Below are 26,931 nucleotides of genomic sequence, written 5' to 3' on the forward strand. Positions count from 1 at the left end.
TGGCAAGGACTTAACATCACAGTCCTATCACTAATGGATTTAGCCCGCACTTGTTTGCCTACCTGCACCTACTGAGTTGGGCATCTTTCTCTCACCCTTGTGTGACAGTCAGTAGAGTTTCCCCTGACTGTTAGCTAGTTAAGCAGCTTATAATGGCTGGCAACCATTAGGGGAAATTGGACACCTCAGGGACACAGTAGCCTGAACTTTTGAACTGTCTTCCCTTATCAGTCTAAAGGCAGCTGAAGCTAGTCCTGAACTGGTTTTTGCTGAGCAGATTGCAGGAGTGCAGGGTTTGCTAACCACCAATCAAATGCTAACACGACCGAAGCCTGTGTGTGAGTATAAAAGATTTTTGTTTTTTGTATGGAGTTAGAGTTTTTGTATCTTAGTACAAAGCTCTCCTTTCTTCTGCAGAATAAAGCAACTTTTACTTATGCCTGCCTGGCTGTCATTGGCTCTCAGCTAGGCGGACCCGACATTTCGGTAACACTTGTACAAATCTCCAGAGGGAAGTATAGCCCTTCAATTTGTAATGCAGCCTTCAGTCTTGTACAGGCTTCTTGGTTGCCTACTTATGGATCCATGTAGTAGGAGCAGCTATGGGAAGGAGGGACTTGGAAGACCTTCACTCTTGCAACAGTCTGGCAATGTTTACCTGAAAGTCCCACCTTGTTGGAAGGTGTTGAACCAGCTGGAAAATGAACTGGGTTCTCCTGGCTCTTAGAGCAGTTTTTTCCCCCCACCTGGTTATAAGGAGCGGGGGGACTAGCTCTCTAGAAGGAGAGGACCTCAGAGATACTAGTCATGTCACTTAATGCCTATCTGGAAGGTGCTTAGATACCACAGTGATGGATGCAGGATAAGAGCCTGAATATAACAGCATAAGATTTAGGCTCTAAATGGAGGACCACTGGGAGCAGCCGTGCCTGCAGAAGCAATTTGGGCTGGATTTTGAGGTGTTTCACCTTGAATTCCATCCAGGAATAAAATCCAGGAAGACGGTAAGTTTATTTTTTGAGCTGCTACTACTTGTGTGTTAAGAGTTCACACATTTCAGATACTAGTTAATGTCAGAAAACATCTAGGACGTACTTAATAATTAGAGATGGGTTAAAAAAATTAATTTCAAAATAGTGAACCATTTTTCACTGGAATTTCAAGTTTTGACCAGCTCTGTTAATAATTTGCACTTCTATAGCACCTCAGTGTCCCTGCTTTATCAGCTGTGTCATGTATGGAGTCATGCAGACCTCTCATAGGAAGTGCAGCAAAGCCCAATGTTTTCAAAGGTACTGAGTTTGACTTCAGTAGGAGCTGCAGGCACTTCGTGAGAATAAAGAATCATATCTGTAGCTTCTTGCAATCTACAAATGTAATGCCTCTTACCCTAGCCAATTCAGCAGAAGTTTGCTTTGTTGATCTTGGGCCATAAATCAACACAGCTCTAGTGAAGTCAATGGGGCAATGCCAGTTTTCACTAGCTGAGGATCTGGCCCAACAATTGTCTATCTGTCTGTTGGCATGAAAAACTCCTTTTTGGTAAATCCCTGATCTAAAAATTCTCTGTTTGTGAAAATTTCCAGCCCAGAGAAGGGGTAGATGTGGATCAAACATTTGTTTTCCAATTCAGTAATTGCCTTTCTGCTCTCAGTATTCCTCATGCCTTGGCACTAGCTGACAGTTTTTATTGCTGCTCTTTTTGTGGGTAATTGGTTAACTTGTGTGTTTTAATTTCCCAGGAGACTGTTTATGAAATGCTCTATTTGCTGGTTATACATAGTTTTAAAACTATAAATTAGAAAACGAACAGACACCACTACCATCACAACAATCCTTAAACGCTAGCCAGCTTTTAGATCCTTCAGTTTATAATTCAAAGGAAATATGAAGGGATTGGGGGATTTTTGAAATGTGTTTCCAGTTCATAGCGGATAGTTAGGAACCTATTTCTCATATTTCCAGATGAACACCCAGTGGAGCTATGCTCTGTTAAACTCAAAAAAAAGGCAGCTTTGGAGAACACTAGTTTGTATTTAATTTAAACAAAAGGAAATTTCTCTCTCTCCTATTTAAAGTAGAGAGACGATTCAGGTAAAGTCCCCTCCACAATATTTTTTTTTGGCTTTTTGAGTGGGTTATTTTTTGTCCCGGAGTGATTAGTGTAAAGCCAGAGCCATGCTGAAACATATACAGCTTTAATTTAGGCACACACCGGTTGGGTTCCATCTGCTGCCTAATGTGGCAAGCCATTCACTGCAGTCGTGTAAGTAACATGTAAGCAACCAGAAGAGTTCGAAGTGCAGACCACAGGCCCAGTGGGATCCCCATAGTTCCACAGTGTGCTCAAGAGGTGTCATTAATACAGAGGTGCAGCCGGTAAGACCACTGCTCTGAGTATGTTGTGCTCTAACTTGATCCATATGATGGTCTTCATCTTGTGTCAAGTTAAAACATTCTATGTTGAGAACTGTGGTCTCGATGGGCTGTATTTTCATCATACAGTGGTAAAGATGAGGCCAACTGAGGTAACCAAGTTTGTACCTGATATAAGTGATAACTAAGGTGGCTATTTTCGCTAAGATCATATTTTGTGGGCATGCAGAGGTTCTTTAATTACCTCTCTCTCCCAGGGTTGAATAACATGCTCCTGTATTAGGAAAACCAGAAAGAAACATATTGGGCAAGAGAGAGGCATTTGTCATTCAAGTGATTAGATATTTTGCAGACTCTGAATAGTTATTATCATTATAGGGGTTATATAAGAATGCTCATAACCAATGTGCTGTTTCAGATACTCAACCTAAATGCAATACTATACCTCACTAAGTAAAGAAAGTCCAAGTGCCTGATAAGCCATTTTGTAGCTAATCAACCATTCATAATAAGGAATAAAACTGCATGTCCTGATAAAGGTTCACAACACTGAACTCTGGCTTAATGCAAGTTTTTGTTCTAGGGTAAAAAAAAGTTCACTTTACAAAATGGCATCAAAATGCTTATTATATTGCTCTTTGTTTCTTTGCCAACTGAGGATTTAAAATTGGAATCATTCAATAAGCAGTGGGACATTATGAGTCACTCAGTACCTCCTGGGCTTTTGACATTATCATAAAGCCACGTATATTCGAGTGCAAGATTTAGGTAGTGGATTTCAATAACGCAACCAGGAGATTTTATTGAAACCACAGGGAACCTGATTAACTGAACACAATGATTTATTTCTTCTGAACAATCAATGTATTGTAGCTCCAGTTACTTATATGTTGTGCTGAGTGGTTATACAAGTGAGATTTGGTAAGAGAGAATTTATTCCTTTAATTTAAATCAGGGGCTTACTATAACAGTTGAATCTAAAATCTGTTTTATTTTACCAGGTTATTCTTTTCAATATTTGGGGAAGTAATGTAATCATTTTTTAACTTGGTGCTCTCAAATCCCTGTTTGAGTACACCCTGAAAACTCTGCATGGGAAGCACTGGGAGTTGAGCGTGGCATAGAATGGGAAGATTCAGTTAAAGGCATTTTGTGGCCACAAGATGCTCGACATAATTAGCATAAAGATTTTGCATCTTAATTTGAAAGCAATGAAGGAAACAGTCAGACAATCCGTCTTCCATTGAGGATCATAGTCAGTTACATTGGCTAGAGAACGATAAGCTGAAAGGAAAATAATTTGTCCAATTAAACCTTCCATGCTGGAAATGTAGATCAGTTTGCTTCAATCCAAATATAGACTGCTTACATTCCTGTGGCGACTAAAGGCACATTAAGTCGTATGTTAGCTGATTGAATTGCACATGTTGAGTTTAGAGTTTTATCAACATTATAGTACTGTTTTTTGGAAAGTTACCGCCCTCTATCTATTGGGACTGACTTTTTATGATCTCTCATTTTTTATCTTTGCATTGTAAGATGCTGTGGAATGTACTGCCCTTAATTAGGATAGCCTAATTTTGGCAATTAATCAAAGATCAATTGCCAAATTATCAGCAGGTAAGTATGCCCAGTGGTCTGTGATGGGATGTTAGATGGGGCGGGATCTGAGTTACTGCAGAGAATTCTTTCCTGGGTGCTGGCTGGTGAGTCTTGCCCACATGCTCAGGGTTTAACTGGTCACCATATTTGGGGTCAGGAAGGAATTTTCCTCCAGGGCAGATTGGCAGAGGCCCTGGAGGTTTTTCGCCTCCCTCTGCAGCATGAGGCACAGGTCACTTGCTGGAGGATTCTCTGCAGCCTGAGGTCTTCAAACCACGATTTGAGGACTTCAATAACTCAGACATAAGTTAGGGGTTTGTTACAGGAGTGGGTGGGTGAGATTCTGAGGCCTGCAATGTGCAGGAGGTCAGACTAGATGATCATAATGGTCCCTTCTGACCTTAAAGTCTATGAGTCTATAATTTAGAAAGTCAGGATCTAGTCGACACATTTAGATTTTGAAATGGAAAAAAATGTTCTTAAAGTTAAAGTTGTAAATAGATACCTGTTAAATCAAACCACCATTAGTAATCAAGTTATTGTTATAACAAATGACAAACATTAGAAAGTATGAAAATTCTGCATAAAAATTCACATTTGAAGGTCAGGTACTTAGGGGGTTGTAGTTCCAAAAATCTTAAACATCATTGTCATAAACATACAGCTACGGGTAGCATAAAATCCCTCCTTTACCTGTAAGGCTCTGTTTCCCAAACTTGGGACACTGCTTGTGTAGGGAAAGCCCCTGGTGGGCCAAGCCGGTTTGTTTACCTGCCGCGTCCGCAGGTCTGGCCGATCACAGCTCCCACTGGCTGTGGTTCGCTGCTCCAGGCCAATGGGAGCTGCTGGAAGAACATGCAACAGAAAACAGGTATGTTTCTTTAGAAGTTTCCATTGCATGCATGAATTACAATAGTGTGTTGTACAATTATGTAACCCTGGCTCATCTCCGGTACAAAGGTGTGAAAGAGCAAAGGGAATGAGGGTGCTGCCTGCAGGAGATTTGGAGCCAGGAGCAGGCTTGCTAAATGAGCTAACCAGAGATACTGGCACTGGGAGGGAACTGCAGACTTAAAGAGGACTGAAGCAGTGGTTCAATGGAGTTGACTCTGGGAAATTTACAGGGGACAGTCAGCAGTGAGTGGGGCCGCTGCAAGCCGAACCCCCTGGTGGGTCACTCATAAAAGGGTAGCTGGAGGAAACTTTTTGCTCACCCAGGCTCCTTCTGACAGATTTTGGGGAGTTTTACTTTTGAATTATTGTCTGAATAGACCCCGCCTCCCATGAGGTTGGTGGTTGAACAAGCTAGTGTGTGGAGTCTCTATAAAAGAGCCTGGAAGATGGAGAATAAAGTGCAGAGCAGAGGTACGCCACCCACAAGAGGAAGTACAGGGAGAGCCCATTTATCTGCAAATGGTCTATAGCTGATATTAGCACAATAAATGTATAAACAGGGAACCTGTGGCCTGAATCTGAAGTATTAGATCTCTGATCAGTACTTAAAGAATGCGTGTGCAACCATCATCAAAGCAGCAGTTGGTATCCAGCCTGTAACTAGTTTAGTTTTCTAAGACTGTGGTTCAAATTTTCCTAACTTTCAAATGTTTGTTGCTTAGCCGTAACTCTACATTTCTTATTTTAAAATGTGTAGTGTAGAGGAATTGCGTAGTATCCCTTTAAATAGTTTGTGAGCCCTCTGGAAGCCCTCCTGTCTTCTGCAGTTCAGAAATGGCCAGAACCCTGCCAGAGAGCAGTGTGTACATATGTAGCTAGAGCTTGTACGTTGTGTATCGTTATTCAGACCCTATTGTGCCCAGGGGAGGGGATGACTTTATATTAGTTGTTGTATAAAAAGCAAAAGACAAAGCAAAATGTTGGAGTTTTGTTTTGCTTGTTAATGATGTTTATTTACAATCTTAACTCTATTTTAGGGGTGTGTGGGTGTCTGTTTCCTAGTGTAATCATTTTCAGGTATTTTAAATTTATCTGGACAGATTTCTTTCAGTAGCAGACTTACTACTGATCTTCTCTGGCCAAAGGTGGCCCCTTATGCATTTGAGAATGATTGTAGCTAGTCTAGAAGTAAGACACAGAGACAATAAAGAAGTGCTTCTTTAGGTTTGGTCTACACTCACACAAGTTGTCACTTTAAGTATACTATACTACAATTAAAGTGGTATAACCCCCTTTAGTGTGGATGCAGTTATACCAGTATAAATGTGGTTTAGCTCATTCCCATAAGGGAAGGGAAATAACTGTATTGGTATAAGGCATCTTTTTATCAGTATAGCTGTGACCACACTAGGGCTTTTACCAGTATAACAACTTGGGTAAATGATCTCACATACCCTCAACTTTACAAGTATAGAGCCGGTTTTGTACCGATCACTTCTACCTCACTGAATGAACCTTACCGCCGGTCCCTGACAGAAGTGAATGCCTTTTCAAGGGCAAGTCAAAGATGGGCTGGAGATGGAATTTTGATATATCAGAAGAGCTAATAGCAGAACTTCTCTTCGGGCTCCTCTATTCTGATCACATCCGGGCTGTAGGAATAACCAGACCTTTGCCTTGATAGGCTGCTAAGACTGCTCAGTTTTTTCTTTTCCCTGTGCCATCCCTGTAATGTTTCTAATTCGGATCTGTACTTTCATGTGGTGACAGTTTAAGATCGAAGGGTGGGGCTCTGACAATTTGCAACATGGTTAGGTTCTATGGAACACAGACTGCCGAATTAGGGTGGACGATGTACTTTTCTACTACTGGCCCTTACTCTTCTAAGAGCTTGGAAGGTTCTGATGCTAAGGCTGCATTGTTGTTATGGTGTCAGTTTTACTGATTTTTGCCTTGCTGACCGGTTTGGCATTGTCTTCCCCTCTGCTTTCACACATGACACTTTGAATATTGGGTAGCAGATACTGGGGTCAAACCCTAGGGTTCATATTCAGACAAAGCTGCCTTTGGCTTTGATCGGAGAGGGCAGGAAGGAAGAGCACTGCCCTGTGTACACCAGCATTTGGAAGCACAATGCCTGTGGAGGCTAGGAGTTGGCTGGAAGCACGCTCATCAGCAGCACATGCTTTACCTTTATGGCTATAACCTGTGCTCCCCTAAGTACAGTTCTGCAGCTGCTTGCCAGTGTGCTGGGCACACTCTGCCCAGACAGGCCTTCACTGAAGTGGTAGGTGCTGTTTGCAGCACTCATACAACCCCCCCGCCCCTGTTTCCTCTTTCACTGTGCTTACAAGCCTACATAGAATCATAGATTTTAAGGTCAGAAGGGACCATTATGATCATCTAGTCTGACCTCCTGCACAATGCAGGCCACAGAATCTCACCCACCCACTCCTGTATCAAACCTGTGTCTGAGCCACTGAAGTCCTCAAATCATGGTTCAAATATTTCAAGGTGCAGAGAATCTTCCAGCAAGTGACCCGTGTCCTATGCTGCAGAGGAAGGCGACCCACACTGGCTATTCTGGCAAAGGACCATTCAGAATAAGAAGTTCCTTGCACCTCCATCCTCAACCCAATGACAGCCATAATTTGGTCATAATATTCTCATGGTGCCTTGTCAGCAGCACCAGGCAAAATGCAGAACCATGAACTTGACCTGACCACGAGGCCAAGAAGGTAAAGACTAGTGTTCACTTGCACATTTGTAGCCAAGTTCACTGCTGTTTTAAATGGGGCAGCTCCATTGACTTTAGTGAAATTTCACCCATTTATACCAGCAAAGAATTTGAAGTCTGCTCACCTCTTCAGTTATGGCCTCTGACTGTTCCCGTGAAAGTCTGTGGGAGTTATGCCCTTGGCTTCAGGGGAAGCAGGACTGAGCTCTTGTGGTAGTTTATATTATATCTTTTTAATTCAATTGTTTCTGGTTTGGGGTCGTCACGGTGAGCTCAGAATTCATTTGCTCTTCTTAGTCCTAACTAGCTCTGATTAAGCAGCAAAGAATCCTGTGGCACCTTATAGACTAACAGACGTTTTGCAGCATGAGCTTTTGTGGGTGAATACCCACTTCTTCGGATGCAACGTCTGTTAGTCTATAAGGTGCCACAGGATTCTTTGCTGCTTCTACAGAACCAGACTAACACGGCTACCCCTCTGATACTTAGCTCTGATTATAAACTTGTCTAGAACCTTGGACAGGACAGCCCATTAATCCCAGTTAAGGGGAAAGATAGCTAAACCACAGCAGACCACATTAGACATAGACATTAGACTTCCTGGCAGATCTCTAAGGGAGTGGTTATGGCTGCCATTGACCTGTAGAATCTTCAAAATGGAGACAATACCCCACATGAAAGAGCTCTTTAATCTTGCACAGGAAAGCATAACAAGCACTAATGGGTGGAAGTTAAAGCCAGACAAATTTGAATTAAAAATAAGGCACACATTTTAACAGCAAGGGCGATTAACCTTTGGAACAACCTACCAAGGGAAGTAGTGCATTCTTCATTTCTTGGGGTCTTCACATCAAGACTGGATGCCTTTCTGGAAGATTTGCTTTAGTTAAACACAAGTTGCTGGAATCATAACAGTAACTAGATGAAATTCTCTGGCTTCTGTTACACAGCAGGTCAGACTAGATGACCTAATGGTCCCTTCTGACCTTCAAATCTATGAATTTAAGAATCATCCTTTTAAAAAAGATGATGGGGGGGGCAGGGAGGCTCTTTTTCTTTGTATTAACTAGACAAATTAGGTCTGATTCTCACACTGGCATGAATTGGGGGCAGCCCCATTGAAGTCAGTGGAGTTACACCATTGCAAGTTTGGTGTAATCAGGCCCACTGTGTCTGTAAAGCCCCCTTTTCAGTTTGCATGATACAGATTGTAACAGCAATAAAAAGGTAAGGAGCCAAAACTGACTTGACAAATACGGTTGATTTAACTAAAAGAGGGAGACTGAGCAGCAGGTGGAAGGTTAAAGAAAAGGGAAAAGATTACAGACATGTGCGGCTTTGGCCTCACTACAGATGACTCTCCTGGAGACTTTAGAGCATTAGTGTGCTTCTCGTGAACTTTGAAACCATTCACCCATTTAGAAAGATTAAATCGATTAGTCATCCAGAACATAAAATATACATGTCTGTTCCCCCAAACCCCTTATAGAAAATTCAGCCAATACTATGAAACAAAAGCACTGGTAATGAATGGCAGCCTCAACTCTTATATCTACAGTTTACCAGCTGTTAAACTTTTGGGAGTATATTAATCAATTATAGTACAGTGGAGACCTTTTCTTTGAGTTGGAAAACACCAGCATAATATATGATGTGCTGGGGTCAGATAAAGTATCTTGGAAGTAAAGCAGTGAAAGCCTCGGAACTGTTACATTATCTGTCATCCTTAAAGGGTCAGAGTTAAATAAGCACAAGCTCAATTCATGATATTCTAATAGCTTTCTAATAGTCCACTGTAAACAATTTGAGTGCAGAATTGTTTTCTACTTACAGAAGAAGTTACTGCTGCTTAAAGTTCTGTCCAAGCTTAACTTCCCGTGCCCTCCAATTGCTCGAACAATTCTGCAGTACTAGAGACAGTGTTTCTAAAGCAAGGGCTTTGGAAGTGCAATCAGTTGTTCAGAAAGCATTTGTTTGATTTAAAAGATGCAAAGGGGGAGAGCTAGATCTATTTCAGTGTCAACATGAAAGTTTATGCCTTTCCAGTTTGCTTCCATCTGGATAGTGGTCAAGACTTGAAAAGTCATAAACCTTTCCAGAACTGAACAGGCTTGCTCTGTAACCGGTGCTGTGCTCAGAACACAAAGGAAATACACACTTGCTGGTCTGAAATCCTGAGGATATTATCTCTCATAGTGAAGTTTATTGTGTTTCTGGATGATAATTCCGAATAACCTATTTTGCCCTTACTGTATTTATTACCTTTCACTGAAGGACTTAAAGGGCCTAGCAAACATCAATTGATGTGCTATAGGTAATTTTGTTGCTATCTCCGTTTTATAACTGGGGGACTGAGCCACAAAGAGGTAAAATGCCTTGCCCAAGTTCAGAGTAAGTCAGGTGCAGATTTGAGACTAGAACCCATGTCTCCTAACTCCCAGTTCCACGCTTTAAATGCTAGACCACACTCCACCCCTGTGGGGAGTACAGACTCATGTAGGTATAGCTATAGCTTGCATTTAGCACCTTCCACCCCAAGGCATTTCAAAGCAGATCACAAGCTATGTACAGTTAACGGGGCAGATGGGCAAGGGAGCTACTAGCAGAGTGAAGGGCAGGAATCAACTGGTGTTCAAGCGTGCGGTGAAGAATCTTTGGCCAAGCACACCAGGGCTAATAAAAAGTGGTGTGAGATTGTTAATGTCTATGTCCATTAGAAAGGGGATAGATAATAAAATGGAAAATATCATAATGCTACAATATAAATTCATGGTACAACCACACCTTAAATATTGTGTGCAGTTCTGGTCATCCCATCTCAAAAAAGTTATACTAGCTTTGGAAAAGGTACAGAGAAGGGCAACAAAAATGATTAAGGGTATGGGACAGCTTCCGTATGAGGAGAGAGTAAAAAGACTGGGTCTTTTCAGCTTGGAAAAGAGATGACTAAAAGGGGATATGATAGAGGTCTATAAAATTGTGAATGGTGTGGAGAAAGTGAACAAGGAACTGTTATTAACTCCTTCTCATAACACAAGAACCAGGGGTCACCAAATGAAATTAATAGGAAGCAGATTTAAAACAAAAGGAAGTATTAATTCACACAACACACAGTCAACCTGTGGAATTCATTGCCAGGGGATGTTGTGAAGGCCAAAACTATAACGTGGTTCAAAAACGAATTAGAGAAGTTCCTGGAGAATAAGTCCGTCCAATAGCTATTAGCCAAGATAGTCAGAGATGCAACCCCATGCTTAAGGTGTCCCTAGGCACTGATTGCCAGAAGCTGGGCGTGGACAACAGGTTGGATCACTCAGTGGTTGCCCGTTCTGTTCATTCCCTCTGAAGCATCTAGTATTGGCCATTGTCAGAATACAGGATACTGGGCTAGATGGACCATCCATTGGTCTGAGCCACTATGGCCGTTCTTAGAGAAGACCAGACCATGGTTTATAAGATTTCTTTCAGAAGATCCCACACCCAGAAAACTCCATGGTACAGTTTAGCTACCTTGGAAGGAGGAAGACCTGAGTTGAGGAGTTAGGCTGAAAGGGCAACCACCTGTCCTGTATTTAAAGATGTCTGTTATCTGGTGATCAGAGCTTTTTAAACTATGTACTTATGAAAAGGCCTATGCGCTATGGACAAATGTATCCTTTTTGTACAATAACATAACTCGTTCTGAAAAAGCATCCCATAGTGACCCTTTTGTAACTTATTTTGGGAGGACGAAGTGTGCCTTTGACTGCAAGGTCTACAGAACTGTCCTTCCAAGGCCCCCATTCAGCAATCCATCCCTCTTCAGCAAACCACTGAAGTACATGGCTGACTTCAAGCATTTTTCTTAAGTCCCATTTGCCTTCAATGGGGCATGAGGAAGTGCTTAAAATTAAGTATCAGAGGGGTAGCCGTGTTAGTCTGGATTAGTTAGTATGCTTAAAATTAAGTATATGCTTAAATGTTTTGCCTAAATTGACACATAGTTTGGCTTCACCAAACCACACTCTCCTGTATGAGCCTGTTCCAAAGCCTACTGACATCAGTGGGGTCTTTCCACTGACTTTAATGGGGTTTGAATCAGGCCCTATATTCTGATTTGATTTGTATTTGTTTCCTAAATATTTCCAGTGGCAAAAATTAACCCCAGAAAACCTTTCTGCCTTTGATCATACATACAAAACACAGCACTAACAGGAAGTAGCAGAGGTGATCTGAATGAGATGAGACCTCATAAATTGCGTGTGGGGGAAAGGTTGCTTTTCCTTTACTCTAACTGATGACATGCCAAGTTTATTCTGCAGTATTTACACTAAGATTTGTTTGTTTTGGTCCCCTTTGCATGTTGTTCAGGAAGAGACAAAAGAAGAGCCCCAGGAAGTTTATACTTCGTGACGAGACCAGTGGAGTTTATTCTTTAATTTTCTTTCTAGTCCTATATGTTTCCATTGAAGCTTTATATATAAAGAGGAAGTAGGATTGCAGTCAGATAAGTTACTGCTGTAGCGGTCATTTATTCTTATGTCTGAATGTACTGCTGATGGACGATGCCAGACTAATAGCCCTGGGCAATGAAATCATCCGTTATTCACAAAGCCGCTACAGGATGGGCAGTAACAACACAATCTTCCCCCATAGTGCACCTCATCTCTGACCTGGCTGGAACTGGGGTGGATGTCAATCTCCAGCCCCATTCAGCCCTTGGCTGAGATTTATAACAAAGGGGATCAACGCATGGAGTCCGAATGTCCTTGCTATAGGAAATGTAACTGGAAGGCAAGAAAGGGAATGCTGGAGACCTGTGTGAAATTTGCTAAGTTATTTCATGTGTGGGAATATAAAAGCAATATTTAGCCACTCAATGCCAATGTATTTGTCATGGAGCTCCTGCCATCAAACACACATCTGAGCACTGCACACAAAATAACTAAGAATCTCAAACAGGGGCCCCCTTCCCTGGTTACAAGCACCCACTCGCCCCTCCCCACAGGACAAAGACACCTCAGCCGGAAGGGCAGATGCTCAACTGATGTAAACTGTCCTCACTCCACTGACGTCATTCGAGTGCTCAGGTAATTCTCTCCCAAAACCGTTACATTTAAAAGGAAGCAAAGATTTGGTGTACTTAAACCAAACCTTCACTGTTTGAGCCCAGCTCTGGAAAATGATGCAGCATTTTGCTTATGGCGCAGCAAGGCAAAAAGTGGAAAAGGAATAGATTTTATGTATTATGCCAAATGTCATCAAATTGTCATTGTATTGGGATGATCTTTCTTAGCTTCTTCTAAACCTCATTGTGATGCGTTGCAGCGGATGCCAGACACCTGTTTTTAGCTGGCAGGAGGGAGGTAGTTACCACCTGGCATGTTTTTGGTCATCTGAGCAGGAAGAACAAAGGACCAGGTATTCAACGTTCTTCCTCTGAGGGGAAAAAAACCCTCCCAGGCTATTTAGGAACAAAGTCCCTCCCTCGCCCATCTGCCCCTCACTCCAGAGACCGACCCCTTCCTTTCTCACAGGGCTTTGAATATTTATATCACTGCTGCAGATACTGTAATTTTTCTAATAATAAATCTGACTTGGTTAATCTGTGTAAAACAGGAGCTTGGGGGTGGAGTTGTCTCTTGTAAATGAGGAGGTGATACATGTGCCATGGCACAAGGAAGAGTATTTTGTGATTACTGAATTTCTAAGAACTAGGGTAAACCCCGGAGACGTTGAGATGCAAACAGGAATTCTGGAGCTGCAGTAGTTTACACCTATTAGTAATGAGCAACTTCTTAGCTTCTTCCTCTTTGTTACTGTATTAATAATGCTTAGCACATACGTAATGTTTCTTTCATCTTCCCTGCACTTCACCAGCATTACTTAATCCTCACAATACCTGGCATTTGTTATTCCAAATAGGGGAAATTGAAGGGGTCAAGAGACTTGTCAGGTGAACACTGCTTTGGGATACATCAGGATGAAAGTGTTATCAATGTTGGCTAATTATAGGCCAGTCATCTGTTTTTGAGTGGCATAGCAGCTCTGATGCTTTCTAGAGTTTTCAGATCTCCTTGTCTATTTGGCGATCTGGATGTGAGAAAGAGACTGCACTCACCTGTGTGATTGCTGGTCTCCTTCTGGTGATGGACAAAGATTAAAATATCCCTCCTGATTCCTCTAAACATGGCACCGGTCTCTGATACCATTGAACATGTACAATGTCTCCAATTGCTAATCCACAACAAGGGTTCTAATATGGGGCATCAAAGGGGGTTCGCTTTGTTAACCCACTTGCAGGAAGATTGTGAAGTATTTGGGGCAGATGATACTCAGCCCTCTATCCTCTCTGCATCAAACCCAGAGGATGATCTTTGAGATGTGTCCAGTCTCTGGGAGATATTGAGGTTTAGATGAGTTGGCTGAGACTGGCTGAGTCCAGATAAAATGGAAAATGACTCTGGTTGCCTGAGGGAACCAACAGAGGAGATGTCGGCAGTCATATCTTCCACTTCGATGGAGTTGTCCATCCTTTATTAACAGAGCTCACAATGGTTGCTCCTGGACATCCTTATATCTGCAGCTGCTGAGAGCACTTTTTCATCTTCATGTGAAAAGAAAGTTGCATCCTTTCCTATGGGGTGGTGGGCTGCACCACAGTTTTCATGCATTTATTATCTCCCCATTAGATGGCTGCAATATGGTCTACTTGGGGTGATACACGAGAACAACTTGGACAACTATGTTCATCCATAGGAGTATTTCATACATAGTTCATATTATACCTGGGTGCCATAGGTAGCACTAGCTTCCATTCTGTTTCCAGGTGTGATTCAAGGTGTTGGTTCTAATCTATTAAGTCCTATGTGTATTTTGTCCTGTGTCCATTAGACCATCTTTCCTTCCATCCCTTAGCCTATCAGTTTTGAGCAGCCAGAACATTTACACTGACTCTTAAGTCTCTGTGTTTGGCTAGCGGCAGGAAGTTCTGAGCAAAAGGCCTTCAGCCCTAGTCTAACACTGGCCTTCCGCTACTAGTCTCATGCAGCCCACATTCAATGACCTTTTGTGTTTGTTGCAAGACCCATCTGCTCACACAGGCTTTTGCTGAGGAGGGTGGAACACGAAGCGGTTGGTGGTGAGTTGGCAAGTGGGCATGCTGTAATTTCTGGTGTCTTTTGTACACTATCTCTACCCCTAACGGTATTTATAAGTGTACTGGATAAATTAATAAATAAGTACAATTATTGGCTGGTATTTCCAAAGCCACCTAGAGGATTTGAATACGCAGTTCGCACTAAAATGAATGAGAATTGCTTGTCCAAACCCCATAGTCCATTTTTGAAAATCTCGCCCATTATCTTTACTGCCCTGCCAAATACAAGCATATACTTTGTCTGACAGCAAGTGTAATAAATGCAGTTTGTGATAGTAAATATTTGCATGAGGTGACTGTGCTTTCTTCTTCTGTCTAGGACTTGAAAGATGACCGGAGTGATGATGAAGAGGAAGACTCCCTCACTGATAATGAAGAGTGTACGAAGAATGGCAGCAAGAATGGCTGTGGGTTGAGCAGACACCAATTCTTAAACAATAATCATTAGATTCAAGCCTGCACCATCGCTTAACCCAACCTACAGTATAGAGCTTAAAGTCAACAGGTTTAAGAGAGTGTGTGATTGATTTATTGCTGGTTACTAGACCTGGAAGGAAGCCCATTTTAGAAAGGGGGTGGGGAGACTTCTTAACATGATAAAATGTGTTAATGACCCACTTTCTGAATTACTGCATACAAGTGTGTGAAAAACATACCTAGAATCTGTAAATCACTCTTGAAATGCTCAAGAATTTCAAAACTATCTCAGAACACTTAAAATCTAATGAATTTAATCATACATTGCAAATCTGAGAAAAGCCAGGCAACTTTACTCAATAATTTGAGTGGCGTTTCCATATATTTTTTGAAGTGTTTAGCTGATGTGAACCCCACTGAAGATCAGGATTGCAAGAGAAATCTATAACACTGGGATATATTATCTAGCATTTTATGCATCCTGTTTGCGTTTCAGCCCTTAGCACTGGGCTGCTGCTTGTGAATGAGATCTAATTCCCATGTGGCTGGGGGAAGCTAGCAAGTAGGCGCTGGGGCTATTATTCAAGTTTTTGTTTGTGCCTCCCTGAAATGCTTCTTTCGCTTGAAGAAGCAATTGTTAGATCCTTGGTCAAAAAAATCCATTCTTTGAAATGGTAGATAATCTCTGCAGATATCACCCATCTCAAGTCTTCTGTTTCAGGGGAAGATTTTCAAGAAAGTGGTGGCAAAAAAAAAATATCTCATTCATTAATAGGGTTTGTAACATTTTTGAGACTGGATTACTGCATTGAATTCTGCAGGAGGCTACACTGTCAAACCACTCAGCGATTACAGCTAGTCCAGGGTGCCATGCCTACTCCGTCATTGGAGTCTTGCACAAAAAGAGCACTTGAGCTCTGAGCTTTCCAGTACTCTGGCTACCGACCAACTTCCAGATGAAGTTTCAGAGGTTATTGACTTATAAAGCCCTAAATCAGTGGTTCTCAACTTTTGTACTGGTGACCCCTTTCGCACAGCAAGCCTCTGAGTGCGACCCTGCCCTTTATAAATAAAACACACTTTTAAATATATTTAACACCATTATAAATGCTGGAGGCAAAGCGGGGTTTACGGTGGAGGCTGACAGCTCGTGACCCCCCCCTGTAATAACCTCGCAACCCCCTGAGGGGTCCCAACGCCCAGTTCAAGAACCCCTGCCCTAAATGATTTGGGTCCCCTTGTTGTAGAGACAACTTCTGCCTATGTGGTTCTGCAGCCCTTGAAGTGATCTGATTCACTCAAGCTAACAGCTCAGGAGAGACAAAGGGGGCTACTGACACGGGGTCCTCATTGAGAGGCCGTTGTATTTAATACTCTTCTCCCCAGTCTGGTTGCAAGAGCCTGAATTTGGTGACCTATAGGGCACGCTGCAGAATTCACTTGTTATTTTGGAAGAGGGAAGGATGAGTGAGGGGCTGGAGGATTTGCTGGGATAGGAAATGTTGCTAGGGGCTTGGGACAAGTAGCATAGCTAGGGAGGGAGCGGGGCAGCTCTGGGTGTGTTCGGCGGCACCAAAGGACCAGCCACCGAAATGCCGCCGAAGACCCAGAGCGCCACCCCGTCAGTAAATGTGCTGCTAGGTGAGTAAAAGCGCCGCAGCAGGTGGCACCTTTTTTGGTGATCGCTCCCCCTGTTCGCTACACCTGGCTATGCCACTGCTTGGGACTCGCATTTTGTGTTATAAGCTATGGGAGTGGTCTCTTACGGGGAGTGGAAATTGGGGGATGTCTGCCTGTGGTCTTTTTGACCGATGAAACTGTATTTAATTTTGTGGGGGAGGAGGAGAGTAGAGTGCCATGATCCTTTATTATAAATCAATGGAATTACACTAGAGAAGGAATCTGGCCTAGTGTGTTTTGAAAAGAGCAGGAAGCATATAAGGAAAAACACCAGTCATTGGGATAGTCGGTGCTATATTTTGTGCTTGCCAATGCTTGCACTGCTTGGGTGAGTAGCCAGTTATCTCAATGTCTGCAGTATTCCCTTGTACTACTTTGTACTCAATATAGGAAATACAATCTCTTGCAGCATTCAGGGTATCTCACTGCCAGTTCTGAAGTCACCAGCAGCAGCTAGCAAGTGTTTCTGGGCCATCCTTGCTTATAAATGCTCACGTCTAATCATTTAAATGCATTAAAATGGCTTTTCTCAGCAAAATGTGAACATAGGAAGTCCAGGCTATATGTTCCTTTATAAGAGCAGTGGATATATAGTAATATATTCTGCAAATGTTGAGCGATTCTGGGAGACAGCCAGTGCATATTTTTTAATTTTGATTCCAAAAATCTTTCCTGATATGAAAAAGAGAGGAACCCATAATGGGAAAGAGAGAATGCTGAACTCTTCCATGGACTGAGCCTGAATTTATAATGCAAGTTGTTGCCAATGCTTGCCATTCTTGCTTGTGCAAAATTTCCATTGAAATCAATTAAAGTTCCTGGGAGTTTTGTCTGGGTCAGAATGCTGGACTGCTCCTTAATGCATATCTCTGAACTGTCTCTTGTTAGAAGGGATATTCCTCACATTAGCCCCAAATTTGCCTCTTCCCCACTCTGAACTTGCTTCATATCCTGCAAATTATTAACAGGAACAAGAAGCTGGCATTAGAGAGAATGTGATTCATCCTAAAGAAATTAATTTCACATTGCTTCAAGATCCTTGGCCTGTCTTTTCCATGTCCCTTACTGTGGTACAAAGATCCAAAACGTGTTCTGCATTTGGACCTTAGCATGTTGAGAGGTATGAAGTAATGGAGAGTTTAGCCAGTTGAAGTTGCGAAGATGACTTTGCTATGACATTTTGACCATATCAGAATATGAACAGTCAGCAGTACTATAGCCTTGGGGTGAAATCCTGGCCCCACTGTAGTCAGTGGGGTCCGGATTTCACCCCCAGTCTAAAGTCAATGGTGCCACGAATTCACCCTTTGTATTTATGAAAAATGTCTATTATGCTGCTTCTATGTCAGCTATTTAGACAGATAAAATAGATAATCCGATAGCTAGATAACCTGTTACTCCACTTTGGACCAGAGCTGTTGACTTCATGGGACTCATTGGTAATCAGTCATTATCATGCCCTTTTGTATGATCACCATTTTTATACTTCATGTCACTACTTTTGCCTTGTCAAACGTTACAATCTATAAATAAACCTTTTAAAAATGTCTCCAAGTTTGAAATGCTCTTGGTCATTGTTCATCTACCACCATTGGCCTCTGTGAGTAGCAGTTTTCACTGAGATTATTCAGAAATCTCTAAAGTAAATTGTGCTGTAGAATTCTACAATTGTGTGTGTGCGCCTCTGCTAAAGCCCTTCGCATTTGTTACACTATGTAATGTTCAAGTATGGCTCTGGATGAGTAATAAAATATGGCTTTTAACAGGCAGACTTATTTTTACTTGGAATTTAATATCTATAAAATCTTAGCAATCTCATGGGGCTAGATCAGGGATCGGCAACCTTTGGCACGTGGCTCACCAGGGTAAGCACACTGGCGGGGCGGGCTGGTTTGTTTACCTGCCTTGGTTCGCTGTTCCAGGCCAATGGGAGCTGCTGGAAGTGGCGTGGGCCGAGGGACGTACTGGCTGCTGCTTCCAGCAGCTCCCATTGGCCTGGAGCAGCAAACCGCAGCCAGTGGGAGCCGCGATCAGCCAAACCCATGGACGCGGCAGATAAACAAACTGGTGCAGCCCGCCAGGGGCTTACCCTGGAGGGCTGCGTGCCAAAGATTGCCGATCCCTGGGCTAGAGGCTCAGCTTCAGCTAAGCTGCACTTCAGTGGTGCTGAAGGGGTGTGCATAGATAGCTGTACACCCCCAATCCTGCACCGAGCCGGTCCCCCGGCTTGAATACTGTAACTTGCAGTGGCTGCCAACAACCTCTAGGGGCTGTTCCATCAGCCAGAGGTTGTCAGGGTGTAGGGATGCCCTAGCCCTGCCCTTTTCCCCCCACCACACTGTGCTGGCCATTGAGAGAGGAGGTAGTGTGAGAACCGTCATGGCGGCACCATCTGAGGGTGCAGGGCTGACCCTCCTTTGGCCAGCTAAAACAGCTTTAGGACAGCATTGCAGGGATGATCTAGTTAATTGTGTAGCTGGAGATGGAACTATAATATCCTGGAGACATGACCTCCAGTCTGTGAATGTGGATATGAGGCAGACGTAATACAGCTCGTAGTTACGGACCTTATTATTTAGAGCAGGGCAAACAGCCCGAGGAGTGTATGGGGAAGTTTCTTCCACATTTGAAAATGAATTCGCTGTGACTACGCCCCTGCCTATCATTTTTATGTGAATATTCTAGCAAGTGAATTTACAGGCAGGAAGGTTCCTGAAAACAGCAATTCTTATGTGAAATTTTTGAATATTATGATTGATATTACAGCAGCACCTGAATGTTACAATCCGGGTCAGGTGCCCACTTCACATCACGCTCTACAGTCACAGAGTAAATTACCTTCCCCGTCCAAACAAACTAACGTCCATGGAGAGCACATTTTGAAATCTCTCAAATACGAGTCGCACACTAGAAACCTGATTCTTCCAGTGACAGTAATCCAATCGGATCAGAAAGAAATATCATGTGATCTACGTGTCACATCAGACCTAACCAATACCGTTTGAATTGTGCATATCTAATTCACACAACAAATTGCCTGAGTACAATTTACAGACCATGAACTATTTTCCAAGTAGTTTTTAATTATAAGTTAATTTGAGAAAAGTCATGAGCTGTTCCTCAATGGAAAGAGAGCAAAATTCATTCACTCAGCTGTGCTGCTGAGGCCTAGTGCTTTGACTTAAAATATTGTCAGTGGTCACCAATACAAAAGGAGCTCTTCTGCTTAGAAGACTAGTGTCTCTGGCTGACTTTTATATTTACTTCATTGCTTTAGGTTCTGTTGTGCTTAATATTAAGACCACTTTTGAATCTCTCTCTCTCTCTCTCTCTCTATATATATATATATATTTGAGAGAGATTGTAATACAATGAAGTGGTATTGTGACTTTATAAGATGTTCCTTTATAGGAGGATTTATATTCATACATAGTTCATAGTGGTTGTCACCTAAAAAGTCAACAGTTACCACAATGTTATCAGAGATACCACAGTTATTTGCTATTGTAAGTAACAATGTTAACCCTATTATTCTGTGCACTTCAGAGAGCTTATAGAGATATTGACTTCAATGGAGCTACCAGCTGAGGATCAGTTCAGCAATTCTTATTCTGTCCACTTTTGTCTCCGCTGGCAAAAAGATTGAAAAAGAGTTCAAAGAAATGAGCTTCTTCTTTGAAAACAACTGTTAAATTATGTCCTGCAATCCAAAGAATGAAGTGAGGCAGAGTATTTGGGATCTGTCATCTGTATTTATCACTTGTTACAATTACAACTAACAATTGAGTAGATAGAAAACAAATTGAGCAGGAATATGTGAGTTTTGGCTATAAGCGAGTTGCAAACTGTGAAGAAAAATGCATTGTGCTGATTTTGAAAGAAAACATAGTCTCCACGGGCACCTTCCCCCAGCTGCAGGCGCTTAGAACAACAGACAATCGGCTGACATAAACAAAAGTCTGTGCTGAGGATAAGAACAGAACCTGGCCACAAAAGAGCCACAACTATGGCTTGATGAATCAGTTATCAAAGAGCTGGAAACCTTCTGATACGGAGTAGCAAAGGAATTGAAAATCTGTTTCTTTTGTTGTGTTTTGAAATCATTAAAACGGTCACATTGTTTAAATTTTCCAAAGGTATATTGGGCTCTTTTTGCTCTGGTCCCTTCATATTTAACATCCAGGCTTGGCTATAGTATAGAGGCTAAACATATAGGGTCAGATTTTCAAAAGCTGTCAGCAATGGCCTAGCTCTGCTCCCATTTAAGCTGAGACAAGCCAGAGCTGAGCACTGTTGAAAACCTCACCTACAATAAGTTCTGCACCTCATCACTCTCTGTGGACAGCCACTGAAGTCATGTGACCCAGTGGAATAAGAATTTGGCCCAATGGAGTTCCTAAGTCCCTGACTCATTCTGGTTGGTCTCCAACAAATGATGGGAGTGGTTGCAAAGTACCAAACTCCTGACAAGCAGCCATAGACTTGCTCACTGTTGTGGCTTTTCTTGAGTTTATCACTCCCACTGGATGCTACCAGTCATGTCTTGGATCGTTTTCTGCAGGCTATCTGCTTCTCAGCATGGTTCCCTCTCTAATGTTTTTCAAAGACCCTCCCGCATGTGTGACACTTATTCCTTCTAGGTGCTATTGGCACTGGCTGAAGTGGAACAGCTGTATGTAGCTTGATAAAGTGTGAGAAAACTGAGCGTTGTGCTGTATCAGCGCTGGCAAAGCCTCTGTGCAAGTCCTAAGTAACGTCTGATCCCGTTCAGACATACCCTCAGCTCCTCAGGGCAGTGTCTGTAATGGCGTTACCCCAGAGATTCTTTCTAGCTTGGCTGGTTGCTTCCCATCTGTTCCTTCTTGACATACCTAGTGTGTGTGATTCCCCTCGTTTTCAATTGGTTGAAGGTAGGCAGCTGCTTCCTGCTGCTGTTGAGCTCCAGGGTGCATGAAATGTATCTACTGATGCTAATTTAGGTTTGGCGGAGCAAACATACAAAATCGTCTGTCGATACTGCGCTCATGCACAATAATTAACTTCCCTCCTTTTTTTAAGCTGTGCTTAAAATGATGGTTTGCCAGGTTCCACTTTGACACATGCAATCTCTTCATTTCTACCGGAGTAATAGGCTGGTTCCCATAAGCACTATGGGAATTTGATCAAGTACTTATCCATGTGTATCCCCTTTCACTGGCAGGTGGAATGAGTGGTTCAAATGAATGAGGGGCACCAGAAGATCTTCAATGTTATATGTCTCAGTTATAAGGACTATGACTCTGAACTCCACAAGCATTTGGGGCTTCTTCAGACCTCAGTTTTGTGAGCGCAAGGCCCTGCATAGCTCTTCTGCATGTTAAAGGCATGTGCAATTAGAGAGAGGGATGCTAGGCTGGTACAACCTAGCATCGTCTGATGATAAACTGGTGCTTATGCCCAAAAAAGTTGGGAACAATTGCCACAGATCAAGTGTAGCATAAGACAGTACGTGGCTGTATGTGTTTGTTTAAGAAGAGAGAGGAAGATAAAGATCTGAATCAAGGGGAGCGTGGAATTTGACACCCAGACAATACCTCTAAAGAGAAGTATTTTATTGAAAGCATCAGGGAATATGACAAAGAAATAAAAGCTATTGTTGCAGAATAGCAGCAGCTGGTATGTTTCAGCTTCAAATGGTAGCTTTGTCCTAGACTACTGGCTAAATCCAGCTAAGCCCACATAGGTGCCATGTAAAATCAGTCTGTCTGATACACTCAGCCAGGAGTTCCCTATGCAGGGAAACAGCATTGAAGCCAATGAGAGTAGTGGGAAATTGCCAGTTATTTTCTCCTGGGAAACCTTATGGGCTTGACATAGAAATGACTGGGTTCTTTAGCCTGTGTTATGTAACAGAACAGATTAGATGATCATAACGGTCCCATCTGGCCTTACAATGTATGCATGACAATACCTGGGAAATCTAAATAAAATCTTTCACTGTAGGCACAGCTAGTTACCAAGTTTCATTCAAACACATGCAGGTTACTCTTTAGGGATCTGAATAGGAAAATGCAGCCAAAGAACTCCTTCTGAGCTCAGTTTCCATATTGCGCTAGGAAACCAACCTTATCACTATGTTCAGATTTTCATGAACAAAAGTTGCGATCTACGAATTTCTAGGCACAACTAATTAATACCAGTATATACTATCTACAATTCTGTGAATATTGTACTGTTTGATTCAATTATAACAGCAGCATCTCCACCAGAGAACAAATTTCTGTTCCTAGAATTGCTAAATGAAACCTGCAGATAGTCAATGAGCTTCAGTGTCAAATGTCTTGTCTAAATCTGAATGTTAATTTATGCCTAAAACCTGTCTTTGGTCCTTATTTCATATTGCCTTCTGATTCTGTTGTTCCTCTCCTTTATAGCCTGCCAGACATGAAGGATCAGCATATCAGGTGAGTCAAGCTACTGTAATATATGGAGATGTACCTATCTCATAGAACTGGAAGGGACCCTGAAAGGTCATCGAGTCCAGCCTCCTGCCTTCACAAGCAGGACCGAGAACTGATTTTGCCCCAGATCCCTAAGTGGCCCCCTTAAGGATTGAACTCACAACCATGGGTTTAGCAGGCCAATGCTCAAACCACTGAGCTATCCCTCAGTGATGAAGAGGAATTTAAGAAGGTGGCAGCAATAAAGGCAAATATGCTGACTGGAAGTCTAGGACACTTGATTGTGTCTAGAGATCAATATAAGGGCCTTAAGGAGGTACCAAATTCTGCAAAAAGAGTTAAAAGTTCTTGTTTAGATTTCCCCTCCACCCCACTTTCTTGGGCTTCCTAATATTGGTATGTAGCCAGTGTGGCTATATTGAAGACCTTCTCCAAAACCAAAGCCTACATATTGGCTTGCTCCTCCTCCAGCCCAATTCTCAGGCAAAAAGCGTATTCTGTCACTCTCCTGTTGTTCCTATGTCTGAATGATGGTTTTAGGAACATAGGGATTGCCAGGCTGAATCGGACCAGCAGGATCCTCTAACTTGCTGCTTCAGAGGAAAGTGTAAGAAAATGCCCAGTTGGCAGATGTGGGCTAATCTGCCCCCCGTGGTGGTCTGATCCCAATCCCTAAGAGTTAGAGATTGCCCAGAAACATGAAGCTTTGTCTCCTGTCTGATACTTTTTGTTAGCATGAACTATTATACCTCTGGATATGCTTGTTGATTCAAGTGAATGTCCAGTTATTGTTCGAGTCCCCTCTGTCCGGTGGGAGCTGCGCCCAGCATGCATGAGATGCTGCTTCATTCAATCAGACAATTTCTTGGTGTACCAAGTACGCAGCCCACATGCATGTCAAATCACTTGATGCCTCATAAGTGGTTTGGTCATCTGCACAGCTGTTCAGCCCTGTCAGCTATTGCAGCTCTATCCTCCGTGTCTTCTAAATACTGTCTTGTAGCACCACAGTATGCATTGTGAGGGAAACATTCTGATTGCTAAGTTGCAACCTATTCCTACAGATCACAGAGAGAAGGGGGAAATGCATAAAATGCTATGACTTGACAGGAGGAAAAAGTCCTTCGGCCGGGGGGGGGGGAAACACGCCTACTTTCCAACCTGTCATCTAAGTATGGCAAGATCTTAAGCAGTGGAGAGGAAGTAAAGCCCTGACATTAATCCCTTGTCAAAGACAGGGATTCCCAATCAAGCCAATGGATGTGATCAAAGTCAGTCTAATCTTCACCCCAGTTGACCATATAGAACTCCAAGTAGGGCTCTGAGAGGTTTTTTTTTTTTAATTAACTGAAGTCCCCTCTGTGGGATTACTTGAAGTTGCTGGCTTGTTAGAAGGCAAAGCTGAAAGAACTGGTCTGAGCGTCAACATATTACTTTGCAAATATAAAATCATAACAATCCACATAGGATAACATTGTTGATGTTCTGATAGCCCAGAGATTTATGAAAATACCTTCTGTTTACTCAGCTGGAAACACCCCTGTTCTTCTGGAGTTTTGTTACCCCATAAAGCATTCAGAGGAGACCCCACAATCATTTCAAAGTCAAAAACATTAAGTGGAATAACAAGTGTAAACCCTCGTAGTCTTGGCTTTGAAGTCCAAGAGGCATGTCTCGTTACAGTGATGGCGTACTACTGAGCTCTGTGGAGAGGGGCAGGGAAAGAATTGGCCTCCAGCCTGTTGTTTTAGGTGTAAATGTAAAGTCCATATTTTTTTATCACTACAAAAGAAGCTGGTCAGATATGAGCAGAAAAACAATTGTAAGGGGCTGATCAAATTCCAGAGAGCACTGGACATTCCATTGACATTGATGAGAATTGGATCACACGTTAAGTAACCAGGCAAGACAATAAACAGCCCTGCATAAAACTGAGTCTAGCTAGCAGTACCTGCTCCCTTTAGCACTGAGACCTTGTCTACGGGAAGTCCTAAAGCATTCCCACTCTTTTAAAGCATGGAACTTGCCCAGAATTCCTTCTTACCATGTCCTATAGGTAAAACTTTCAATTTAACACTATGCTTCCTAGGAGGGTCGTCATTTCAGAATCAGGTACCTGTCAGGTCATCAGGTGTGGGCGGGTGGGTGGAGATGGAAAGGAATGGTGAAGGATGGGAGCTGGGAAGGGACCTTGTGCAGCAGAAGGGATGCTGTGAGTCAGACACGGGGATGGAGGAGGGAGGAGAATTATTACAACTTTCAATATCTTGGGCAGAGGAAGTGGAGGGGGGGTGACAGAGAAGAGAATTGCAGGAGAGACTGAAGGACAGGACTGTGAGGAGTAGCTACACAGGAAGTGAGCAGGGAGAAGAAGTAAGGTTGCTTAAAAAGGAAGAGAACAATGCTGGGGAGTGAGAGAACTTCCAGTGCCAAGGTCACCAGAGTCAGGGGACTTTTTCTAAATATGCTGAGCAGAGGTGGGGAAAGCGGGGGCAGAGCTGAGGGTGGAGACTCAAGGGGCAGAGAGCATGGCAAAGAGGGGAGTTAACACTCCTGAGATTCCCAGAGAAAACTTTTACCTCAGCCAAGAGTAGCCTGTCCTAACACAAACCCGATGTTGCCTTTAAGAGCAGTCGAGATCTCCCTCCCTCAGATTGGTGCCATCACTGTGTCCTAGGTGTCTTCTTGATCCTGTCTCTCATTTATACAAACATCTCTTTCCTGGGGAGTATTTCCTGCTCCGAATAAATGAATCAGGAAATGATATATGTTTAATCCTCACCTCTGGACCCTGCTGTCTGAGGCACGGTCATGTAAGACATCTCCACAAGGGCATGATAGAGGGTCCCATCAAGGCACCTCTGAATGCAAATTCTTCTTTGATTTAGGCCTTGACTATCTTCATCTGACTTTTATTATTACTGAGCATCCAGGATTGGCTGCCATGGTTACCGTTCTGTATCTCTGGCTGACTGTGTTCCATAGCTCTGGTCCAGCTGCTTTGAGACTGCTCTAACCCCAGTAGGGTGACCAGATGTCCCGATTTTATAGGTACAGTCCTGATATTCAGGGCTTTTTCTTATATGGGCACTATTAACCCCCCACACTCTGTCCTGATTTTTCATACTTGCTGTCTGGTCACCTTAAACCCCAGCCCCCTGGACAAGTTAACTGCATGACGCGGGAGCCGATCTGCTGGGATCTGATCTGCTGTGAAAGCGTTGGCATCAGGTGGATGGATATTGCTGAACAAGAAATCTTGGGGGCCAATCCGACTCCCTTCTCCTCAGCCACTGAGGGACCCCAGTGCAGCAAAATCAGTGCTGCCAACTCACCTGATTATTTTTCACGAGCGATTGGCCTTTGGGTGAGGTAGTCTGGGGAACTAGTCTGGTGATGATGTGAGAGGCTCTGGTCCCCTAGAAAATTTGAGCCTCTGACGGACTGTCTGCCCTGTTTTCCCACCTCTTGGGGCAGAATAACCAATCAGAGCTGCTGCAGGCAAAGCTCGCTCGCTCCCCTTCTCCCTCCCATAGGGTTACCACGTTTGAAATGCAAAAAAACCTTTCCCCCGCCCCACAAGGCAAGCCCTCCACAACCCCCCTTACCAGCCACTGAAAGATAACAGTTTAGCTAAGTTTGATAAC

General features: G+C 42.9%; 1 protein-coding gene and 1 long non-coding RNA gene across 4 annotated transcripts in view; one reads left to right on the top strand and one right to left on the bottom strand.

Moving 5' to 3' along the window:
- Positions 1-15,813, top strand: part of CERS3 (ceramide synthase 3) — a 64,327-nt gene extending 48,514 nt beyond the window's left edge. Inside the window, exon 11 of the mRNA XM_039491001.1 lies at positions 15,067-15,813. Within this exon, the coding sequence (XP_039346935.1) occupies positions 15,067-15,195 (129 nt within the window). The 3' untranslated portion in view covers positions 15,196-15,813. The remainder of the gene's footprint in view (positions 1-15,066) is intronic.
- LOC120373110 overlaps positions 1-26,200 on the bottom strand; it is a 61,410-nt gene extending 35,210 nt beyond the window's left edge. For 2 of the 3 annotated variants that reach the window (XR_005585389.1, XR_005585388.1), the window contains exon 1: positions 26,067-26,200. This is a non-coding gene — a long non-coding RNA (uncharacterized LOC120373110). Of the gene's footprint in view, positions 1-4,671; positions 4,732-26,066 lie in introns of those variants that run through there. The other variant, XR_005585390.1, reaches the window with a different exon arrangement.
- Positions 26,201-26,931: the final 731 nt, after the last annotated feature.

This window comes from Mauremys reevesii, linkage group 10, assembly GCF_016161935.1.
Source record: "Mauremys reevesii isolate NIE-2019 linkage group 10, ASM1616193v1, whole genome shotgun sequence".
In the NCBI taxonomy this organism is placed as follows: Eukaryota; Metazoa; Chordata; order Testudines; family Geoemydidae; genus Mauremys; species Mauremys reevesii.